Source organism: Heterocephalus glaber, unplaced genomic scaffold, assembly GCF_053883595.1.
Source record: "Heterocephalus glaber isolate CG9 unplaced genomic scaffold, H.glaber_assembly_v1.0 deba00001428, whole genome shotgun sequence".
NCBI classification, from domain to species: Eukaryota; Metazoa; Chordata; class Mammalia; order Rodentia; family Bathyergidae; genus Heterocephalus; species Heterocephalus glaber.
The window spans coordinates 24,563,897-24,574,747 of NW_028258293.1; the positions used below are offsets into that span (position 1 = coordinate 24,563,897).

Consider the following 10,851-nt stretch of genomic DNA (forward strand, 5'->3'; position numbering starts at 1 on the left):
CACTTTTAGATCTGGAAAATTACTACAAGAACCAAGTCTATGGGTTTTTCAAAAGACCATGACTTTTCTGATGTGAAGCATCACAGTCACTCGGAAGATTATTAAAGAATGCAGAGGTCCACTGAAGTATGACAGAGCCTGGAGCTTTCCACTTTAATTTCTCCAAGTGATCCTGATAGCCAATGTAAGTTTGAGAACCGCTATCTTAGAAGATTTATTTCCTGCAAAGAATTCTTTAAAAGTATAATCGTTCACTGTTATCTCTATGAAGTTTTTATGTGAAAAGTTCCGTAGAAGGTTTTCCCAAATTGTGGTTTTAATCACCACTTTTACCTCATTTATAAGAATAATTTGTCTCTGTAATATAGTCAAGAGGCTATCCTATGTGTTACAAGTCATATATGAAAATGAGATGTAAACCTCCCTCTGATCTATCTTTCCATGTCTTCTTCAACCTTTTATTGCTTCTCTTGAAATTTACCTGCTCTTTTTCTCTTACTGCTTTCAATAACCATAGTAGATTTTCATAGTAGATTTATGCTAATATTGCTAAATTCTCTCTTTTAAAAAATGAGAAATACTCCAAAACCAATACCATTACCTATTTTCTTTCCCAAACCCTTAGCCTTTTGTCATCCCTTTAGAGGAGAAGAGTAGTTTGATTTTGTCCTGAATCTGCTTGGTCTTCACCCCGTATATGATTGGATTGGTTGCTGGAGGGATGGACACATAAAGGTTAGCAAAAAGTATATGGAAAGAGTGAGGAATATTGTGACCAAAACGATGTGCAAGCACAGAGAATATTGCTGGTGTGTAGAATATAAGAATGACACAAACATGGCAGCCACATGTGCTGAGGGCTTTCTGTCGGGCATCCTGGGATGGAAGATTAAAAACAGCACGAAGGATGAGAACATAGGAGATTCCAATGAGGACCAGATCTGAAGTGACAGTCATTATAGGCACCGCAAAGCCATACCAGATATTGATGGAAATATCTGCACAGGCAAGCCTGGCAATACCTATGTGCTCACAGTATGTGTGGGGAATGATAAGTGTTCTGCAGAATGGTAGTCGCTTTAATAGGAACACACATGGGAAGATGATACAAAAGCTCCTGCTGATTATACCCATCATAATCTTCATAATAATCTGACATGTGAGAATAGAGGTATATCTTAGGGGGAAGCAAATAGCAACATAGCGATCAAATGCCATGGCCAGCAGTATAGCAGAATCCATAGCAAAGCTGGAGTGGAGAAAAAACATTTGAGTAAGACATCCAGGAAATGTGATCTCCTGGCTACCCAACCAGAAGATACTGAATGTTTTTGGTACAGATGTATTAGACAGAATGAGATCTGTAGCAGCCAACATGGAGAGGAAAAAGAACATGGGCTCGTGGAGGCTGCGCTCCATGAAAATAAGGTAGAGAAGAACGCTATTGCCTACAAGGGCCACTAGGTAGAAAATAAACAAGGGAATCCCGATCCAGATGTGGAACTGCTCCAGTCCTGGGATTCCCAGTAGGATAAAGGGGCCTGGATTGAAGCTGCTCAAGTTGAATGCGGCCATTATGGTCATGGTTGGATGAATCTCATAAACTGAAAATAAAAATTTCATGACTGATTGTTATAATAATATAAAGACATCCACATCTGAGCCTTCTTCAATATGATTCTTACTTTCAGTTTGTAGGAAATGATCATTTATCCCTCTTCTATTTTCTTTCCTAATAAATAGCTGCCAAACTTTCAGTCCCAATTTTAAAACCTAATAACAATACTATTGGAATATTTTCCCAGAGACAGTCATATAACTCAATCCCAATCTTGCTTACCTATCAGCAATCCATGACGCTTTCTAAGAAAATAAGTGCATGAAATAATATTAAGCAGAGATCTATTTAATTAAAGTTAAGAATTTGGAGCAAAATTCAATGTGAAATCCCACCCGGGGAGAACTGTCATAATGTGAAGAATCACAAGGAACTTAAGAAACGCAGGCAAGTTTCTAAAACCTCAATTTATCATGCAGTCCCTTTTCTTCCTTCTTTCACCTTTCATACTGAAAGTCTGCTTGATTCTCATTACTAGTATGGAAAAGTTTACAATAAACAGCTAAAAGTGGGGAATTAGCACCTTGTCTACCTACCTTCAAAGTTTTAAATACGATAAAATAATCTATAGCTCTGCATTTCCATTCTTTTGGATCTCCCCGTGTGTCTCAAACTGTACATTTCCTTTAATCTGTTAGTAGTATTTTTGTCTTTGATCAAACTACCTTAGCCCACAAGATCATGATTTTTGTCTTTAGGAAATATTTGACTCTCCTTAATTTACTGATCTCTATTTGAATACTGAGAATTCTTCTCCTCTCTCCCAATACTGGGAATAATTCTATGACACATCCTACAACTGTACATGCTCGGTGCCCCTCAATGCTAAGCTAAACACAAGACATGTCTTCAGTAATATCTTGATCATGAAATAGAATAATTCATTGCCTATCCTTTTTTCTATTTTTATGGTGAGTGTGCCAATGTGAGGCTTTACCCTCTGCACTCCTAAATTAATAACTAATCATTACCAATCATTAGTAAGAGAATAATATCCTAAGACCTATTCTAGAATGCAACTGTTCTACTCCATTATATTTGTATAGTATGCCATGGTATTGGATACCTTGGCATTTGCCCCATCATCCAAAAGAACAGACACTGTCTTGCAAAACACTCACAAATACAAATCTATGCTTGTACATATGAGGTAACCTAAAAGTCTCTGAGCTGGCATGGCCCGTCATAAATATATCAAAGGCTAAATATATATATAAATATATATATATATTATATCAAGACTACCTATTGCCTTTAACATATCTTACATTGTTAGAGTTAGAACTTTTGACCTCCCCACCAAAAAACTAGAAATATTGTGAGGAGAGACATAGAATTCAGAATTAAGCTTCCAGCTCTTTTACATTATTATTTTACATAAGTGCAAGCTATAAAACTATTTTCACAATTCTAATCTTGGCTTTCCTACTTTCTGGAGCCTGCTTTTACACATCTCTTTCTCTCCCCCTGCCATCAGCTCCATTTCTCATCAGGTGTGTTCTCCACTATTTTTACTCCTTCTAATAGTTCCACGCTGCTCTCCGCCAGTTGATACCTTGGAATTGCTGATCCTGGAACTGTTTTTGCAAAGGCAGGATTAGGAAGACAGAGTGCAGAAATACAGCAGGCAAGAAAAAGACCAAAAAATAGGAGAAGCAACTTGAATGTCAAGAAGGATGGACACAGGGAAAAAGGGGAATGACATTGGATCATGCTCAAGGTAGTAAAGAACAAACACAGAGCTTGGAGGCGCTGTGAAAATATATAGCCCTCGATTTCTCTGTGGATTAAAGGCAAGTTAAAACAGAGGGGCTCTGAGACCTGTTAGCCTCAGGCCCCAGGGCACTAATATATTCTAGGATAGGAGAAAAGACTCAACTAAATGAATAGTTTTCCAATATAAGAACATATTATTCTGCTCAGATTAATAGTGGCTTGGGTATCTAAGAATCCAGGAGATGATGTAAGGACAAAAATGTGTATTACCTTTCCCCCTTTCCATTCCAACATTCATAGCAAACACTCCTGTAACAAAAGACAGATTTACAAGGGAAAACCATAACAAATTTATTTAATCAAAGTTTTAATTGACACAGTAGACTTTAGAAATGAAGACCCAAATATTAAAGGAGAACTGTGTGCTATGCTCAGGTTCAATGAAAAATGGGCAGCCATATATAAAGGTGATTGGACAAAAGGGGTCTGGTCCAGTAGTACTAAATGAGGTGGAGGGGGTTGCTAAGCAAGGTTTGTTTTCTCATCTGCTCCTTGGCTCCTTGGTTTAGCACTTCTTTATCTGTTGGTATGAGGTAGGACCATTCAGAAATGAAGATCTTATGGCCTACCTTCAAGGGAGGTAGATGGAGCAGTGACCTTGCCATGTTTTATGACTTTCTTTGGGAAAGAGTCCTAATTTCCATGACCTGCCCTGAGGAAGAATTCTAGTTTCTATGCCATGTTTCTAAGACTAAACAGGAAAAAGAGAAAGAAGAGGGAGACAATCAGAAAGAACTTTTTTCTGAGGTCCCATCAATTCCCTCATTTCAAAGTTCACAAATTGCCAAAGAGCTATATTTTTCAATATCATGTTCTGATACCAACTGTAACACGCCTGAATTTTTCCTTAAAAATTACCTTTCTTCTTCCAGTTTGACCAGCAACTTGATAAAGAAACTCAAGAGTTAGAGCTACTATGTTCTGTGGCCCAGTCTAGTACTCCTAAAATTCCTTATAGAAGCCATTTTATCTTCTGAATCCTTGGAAGAAATTATTTCACAATGGATCATCAATTAATGCTTTTTGAATTTAAATAAATCCATTCTAGGTGACAAAGCTCTGGAGCTATTTCTTACTGTAACTGACATCTGTGCAGATATGAAGAAGCTGTTCTTTGTGATGATTTATATCAAGGTCGGGCTTGCTTGACAATTCTTTTGATCTTGCTATAGAGGTTATTTAGAGTACAAGCCACTAATTTATTTGTGTAGGGTAAATCTCGAAAACAAATTACATGCAAGTATGAAATCCTTAGATAACCCACCTGGGTATTTTGTTTAATCCTTTCAACAGTAAAATGTTCCATAAAACCTTCTATTCATCCAGTGAGGAAGTCTAGTTTCTAAGGCTAGTACCGAAAATTCAAAATTTACTCATTGCCTTCCTTTGTACTAAAACAAAACTTGTAACTATTCTAGGAATCAGATTCTATATCTGTGAAAGAGAAATAATAATTTGGAAATGTTTATTTTAAACACATTTCAAAAATTGATGATGAAACAATTATCACCTTAACTATAGAGAAAATAAGTCTCTAATTTCTCCCAAATTTTCTATTTAGGTTGAATTATGAATCCATGCAGATTCCCACCAAGCATAATAGACTTCAACTCTCAACTAAAAATCTTTACATTTATCCAGTAAATATTTACTGAGTGTTTATTATGCTAGGACTGAACTGTGGAATGCTAGGATCCTTTCAGGGAATGGGAACAAAGGTAAACAAGACAGACACTAACGTAGTCTTCAGTGACCTAATAAAGAGAAGGCACAGACATTTTAAAGGCTAAATGTATAAGCAATCATCTTATCAAAGATGTGATGAACCTTGAAATTAAATGTACTTATGCCATATACATGAGACAGTAATCTAGAATACAGGATTAAAGAAAGGATATCTCAGGAAGGAGTTTTAATTGAGATCTAAAAAGGAGTTACCAAGCAAAGAATAGTGAAACAAAGAAGGCAAAATTTCATGTATTTGAGAAGCTGAAACTAGGCATGTATGGTAGCTGTATGATATTAACTCATTAACCTGCCCTATGGGGCCATTTTCTGTAGAGAACATTATCAATGACCCCTTCAGTGGGTCTCGATCTCCTGTGAGACAGTTTGATGCAAGCTGAGAGAGAGAAAGAGAGAGAGAACAAAGACACAGACACAGAGAGTTGGGGGCAAAAGCTTAGTCTCGGGCTGATCTAAGCTGCTCTGGGCAACAAAGACAAAGGGAGCCAAAGACATTCAGGGTTTACTGATTACAACTGTGGGAAGAAGGTGAGCAGGGAATGCTTTGAAAATATCTAGTGCTACAGTGTGAGGCATCTGGTGATAGTGGATATACAAGCAGGGTTGTTGAAGGGAGGCACTTCTTACAGACAGGTACTAGGATTGGGTTGCAATTAACCAGCAACTCATCAGGTCAGTGAGAAGCCATAATTCAGGGGAAAGGATTTTAATTGGGGTCAAGCTGACCTCAGCTGCATATAACTCAGCAGGGCCCTGCCACTTCACAGACCAGGCCTTAGGTCTCCATGGCAGCCACTAGGGGAGGAGCTATACTAGCCCAGTCCACCATCTTTCATGCCCATTTGAGTCATGTAAGGCTTCAGTCTGGCTCCTAATGTAAAACAATATAGCTGAATTACAGAAAAGCAAGAAGCATGTGCCACCTATATATAGCCTGCTAGTACTGGGAAGGGATGTATGCTACAATTTTCACCAACTGCTCCAAAATACAGAATGAACTTAATAAGATTCCAGATTTTTTAGCTGAGTGTGTAAAAAAGAAAGGGGAGATTAGGAGATAAATGAGATGTGACTGAAATGATGTACTATGGAATCTTAACTGGTTAGAGAAGGAAGAAAAGAGAGCTTGGAGGTAACACCTTGGTGGAAGAGATTTCTAACGAAGTTTAAATATGCATGATGCACTTATGGAGGGTACACTGTGTGCTAGGTATTTTCACTGGGTGGAGTGTAAGGAGATCTAAAGGACAAGTTGTAACATTCAAAGAGCATATGAAATAGGTGTCAGGTAGATAAATACATAAACAAATAAATATGATATTTTTTTAATAGTAGCATAAAGAAATCAGCCACTGTGTCTCTTCTGAGCTTCCAAAGGGGAGTGCAGACAACAAAGAAAATGTCAACACAGGCACACACACATTGTCACATGTCAGAATACCAAGCTCAGTCACTTTCTTGCTCACGATGATTTAATGTGATCCCCATGATTGAATATATGACTTTATTTCCTGTGGAGATATTTAAGCAAAAGGTATTGCTACCCTGGGACAGCTGCCAAAGAGGAGTGTGGACAGTTCCCACTGAGCTCCATCCAGCACACACTACATCTATGCCAAGTCTTATTTTATATAAAATAACATAAATGTTGGGTGTGACAGTGTAAAAGAAAACCTTCGCTACTGAAATTACTTGTTCAAAGAGTCAGAAAAGTGCAGATAAAGTGTAAATAAACATAAATACATAAATTTCATGATATAAGTAACATGTAAGATTTGGAGTTTCAAGGAACATCGCTTTTTATTTAATCTTTCAATGATCTGAAAGGACAACATTTATGCATAATTCTGAGGGCAATGGAATCATTGAAGAGTTTCAAGGTGCAAAGTGACACAATTGTTTGTAAACTGTAAAATCCTCAGTCTGAGAATAAATTGGAAGGGTCAAGGTAAGAACTCCCCCAAAAAACCCACTTTAAAATACTCTCAGAGACAGATCAATGGATTAGACACTCATTAACCTCAGTGTTGTAACAAAGGAGAGAATGTGATGCATACAGCTACTAGAATGACATATAAGCACCATAAACCCAAATATTCAATTCAAACATTGAATTAATTGTGTTGGTGGCTTGTAAAGGAGAAATAAAATACAGCCCACAGGTTTCAAGCTTGGTGTTCATGTTTGTTTGGTATTTTTTTTAATGGTGCCATTTACCACAAAGGAAGACCTAAGAGAAAGAGAACTTTTGTGAGATAGGAGGGATCAACTGGGATTATGCCCAGAGGCAGTCTACTATTGCGCTATCTCCCAGCCCATTTTATTTTTTATTTTGGACAAGGTCTCACTGAATTCCCCATGCTAGCCTTGAACTTGCTAATTCTCCTGCCTCAGCCTCTCAAACTACTGGAATTATAGGTCTCCATCACTACACTCATTTCCAAAGAGAAATTTTTACAAGAAGTATAGTGACTTTCCAGGTCCGTTTTGAGGAAATTCGTTTCAAGAAATGTATAAGCCATTTGTATTAGTAGATTCCCAGGAAGAAGTGTTTAAAGAGTTGAGTTCAAAATCATTTAGAACTGGCTTTAGATCCTGCCCCTATTATCTTTCTGTATTTTTGTAGGTTTCGGTCTCTTCATCTTTAAACCAAATTAACATTTCTCCTACCAAACATTTTTAGTTAATTGTACTAATGTTCCTACAACACAACCTAAAGGCTATAAAAAAATTGGATTTCCCCTGCAGTATACAATTGAAGAAAATAATTACAAAAATAACTCCACGAAATTTGAAATGAGGAAAGGAAAATAGTACAGCAAGTAAAAGACACAGGAGGAAAAAGTAAAGATGTATGGAATCTGGACTGAAGAAACAAGAAGTTCTAAATCTGATAATTCTAGTAAAGAGAACTGATAACCACTTGACACAGGGAGGTAGGGGCATTGCCTTTAATTTAGAAGCTGTAAAGCAACATAGGGTGAGTTGCATGTCAGGAAGTAGCTATCCTTAAAACATCCTCAAATTTAGCAAAAGGAATAATGGAAATCTTAGTGTTGGTGCTCTTCTGAATCCACTGTCAGCTTTTCATATAAAGAGTGAGATAACTACCTAAAATCCCTTGATTTTTCACAAATGTAGATTTTCTTTCACCTCTTTCCCTCTTGGCTATACTTGGTACATGGGCAGAATGTTTATATTTCATGTATATAGAATTTATAGATTTATCCTTATGTCTTCATATATAATATAGAATTTCACCAAATCAATTTCATCTCAACTTCTCCCTCAGGGTCCACTCATTGTGTCTTCTTCAAAAAGAAGAGAAGAATAAATTTGTCTTGGATCTGCTTGGTCTTCACTCCATAAACAACAGGATTCAGAGCGGGAGGGATAGCTACATAGAAGTTGGCAAACAGGATGAGAACATTTCGAGGGACACCATGCCCAAAGCGATGAGCAAGGATGGAGAAGAAGGCGGGTGTGTAAAACATGAGGATAACACAGACATGGGAGCCGCAGGTGTTCAGGGCCTTTTGTCGGGCACCCTGGGATGAGAGCTGAAAGACAGCATGGAGAATGAAGATATAGGAAACGGAGATGAAGATGACATCCGAGATGACAGTCATGAGAGGTACAGAAAATCCATACCAAATGTTGATGGAGATGTCAGCAGATGAAAGTCGAGCAACACCTATATGCTCACAGTATGTGTGTGGGATGATGCGTGTGCTGCAAAATGGTAACCGTTTCAGCAGAAAAACATCAGGTAGGATGACCCAGAAGCTCCTCGCAACAATGCTCACCATTAGCTTGATGATCACCTGTGGAGTCAGGATGCTGTTGTATCTCAGGGGGAAACAGATGGCCACATAGCGATCAAACGCCATTGCCAACAGGATAGCTGAGTCCACAACAAAGCTGAAATGGAGGAAAAACATCTGAGTCAGGCAACCAGAGAAGGTTATTTCTTGGGAGCCAAACCAGAGGTTACCAAGTAATTTGGGCACTGTAGTAGTGCACAAGATGAGATCTGTGCTGGCCAGCATAGAGAGGAAGAAAAACATGGGCTCATGGAGGCTCTGCTCAACTGCGATGAGGTAGAGGAGGATGCAGTTTCCCACAGTTGCCACAATGTAGATGATACAAAAGGGAATCCCAATCCAGATGTGGTACTTTTCCAGGCCAGGTATTCCAACCAGAATGAAGGAAGTGGGATTGTAACAGCTCAAGTTATACATGGTCTCTGCAGTATGGGATACACTGGTTCCTGAGCCCTGAGGAAAAATCAGTTGTCATGATGAGCAATGAAAGCTACATATTCCTTCCACTCTGCTGCTGAAAATTGTTGGGGGCTGCAATTGTCACGGTCAAGGTTTTTGCACCAGAAGTTCCTTCCTTGCCCATATTGACCTGCTGCCTAGAAAACTGACTAATCATTACCCCTTCATTTTGCCATTGGTGGCATTTGATTTCTTTATATATTTACTAGTAAAGCATATGAAATCGTTAGTTTTGGTAGGTCAGAAATCTCATATAATTAAACATAAATAACATTCTGTGTCCATGCAGATTATTGAGAATAGGCACGGGTCCAATAGGAGAAAAAAATCAAATTATCAGGAGAGCGGAGTGGGGAGAAGCAGGAGAAGGAAAGAGAATAATAAAAATACTCAAAATATGATACGGGATGAAGAAAGGAGACTAAAAGACTTTTGTACAGACAATGAATATGATAGCACAAAGAGTATGGAGAAAACATAATGAAAGGAGAAGGAAACAAAAAGAGCAGATTCCAGTGCTGGGGGTGATGAGGAAAGCATTGTTTCACAGTGGATGAAAAATGGTTCAAATGAGGACATATGCTCCTAGGGAGGTGAATGTAAGAGAAAGTCTTTATCAGAAAACACACAGTGACAAGTGAACAACATCACTCAAGCAGTGAGCTCAGGGGGTTATTTCAGACTTCAGAAGCAACATTCTGAACTCTGATGCTCTCTACTCCCTATTGTTAGTGGGACAGACAAACCTATCAATGAGACTAACAATGCCTACCTAAGAGAAAATAATGATTTGCCCTAAGCGAAGTTGAACGAAAAAGACTGTCACTTCCTACAGATGAAATAGGTTTTCTTGGGTCCCCAAAGGTTTTATCTAAAAATCTAAAGTTTATACTAAACAGAGCCTGCCTTTGGAAGTGGCTTCAACCTTGAACATGCTCTTTGATTGTTAACTCCAGATCTGTGATGCAGTTTATAGATGACTTTGAAAAGAGGAGCAAAATCAACCAGGATCGTTGACACCAGAAAGCAAGCACAGTACTGGAGAGGCCCCACAAATTATGAGCCACTATGAGCTCACTTTTAGAGGGGTTTGGCTCTTTCTCTTCCCAATAAACTTACAAAATCATTTGAAAAGGTTGTAAGGAAAAAAAGTGGACTTTGCAACCAAATCTAAACAAATCTGTTATGTTTGTTGTGTTTGGCCAGGATCAGTAGACTGGTGCACAAGAAGACTGAGTGGATCCTCGTAGGATTTTGTAACATCTCTTCAGCATCTCAATCAAAGCTGTACATAAGTGAGCTTCTTTCTCTCCCGTAGGTTTGTCATTGACAGAATCCTCAATTAAGCAAAATGAACATATTGCATCTACCTAGGAGAAACATCCCTAGTTCCATATCCAAAGGCAGCTCCTGTATGAGTAGTCTAAG

At 38.3% G+C, this 10,851-nt stretch overlaps 2 protein-coding genes across 2 annotated transcripts; both read right to left on the reverse strand.

Annotated features, from left to right (window-relative positions):
• Nucleotides 1-546: 546 nt before the first annotated feature.
• Nucleotides 547-1,584, reverse strand: LOC101716569 (olfactory receptor 52H1-like). The gene has a single exon (XM_004863482.2). It carries the CDS (start codon nt 1,582-1,584, stop codon nt 622-624), a length of 963 nt encoding a protein of 320 aa, XP_004863539.1. The 3' UTR covers nt 547-621.
• Nucleotides 1,585-8,227: 6,643 nt separating this feature from the next.
• Nucleotides 8,228-9,645, reverse strand: LOC101722745 (olfactory receptor 52H1). Its single transcript, XM_004863367.2, has one exon. It carries the CDS (start codon nt 9,379-9,381, stop codon nt 8,440-8,442), a length of 942 nt encoding a protein of 313 aa, XP_004863424.1. The 5' UTR covers nt 9,382-9,645; the 3' UTR covers nt 8,228-8,439.
• Between the last annotated feature and the right edge of the window lie 1,206 nt (nt 9,646-10,851).

Excerpts from the sequence above, each read along its gene's own strand:
- LOC101716569 (XM_004863482.2), bottom strand. The coding sequence starts at position 1,584 with ATGACCATAATGGCCGCATTCAACTTGAGCAGCTTCAATCCAGGCCCC.
- LOC101722745 (XM_004863367.2), bottom strand. The coding sequence starts at position 9,381 with ATGTATAACTTGAGCTGTTACAATCCCACTTCCTTCATTCTGGTTGGA.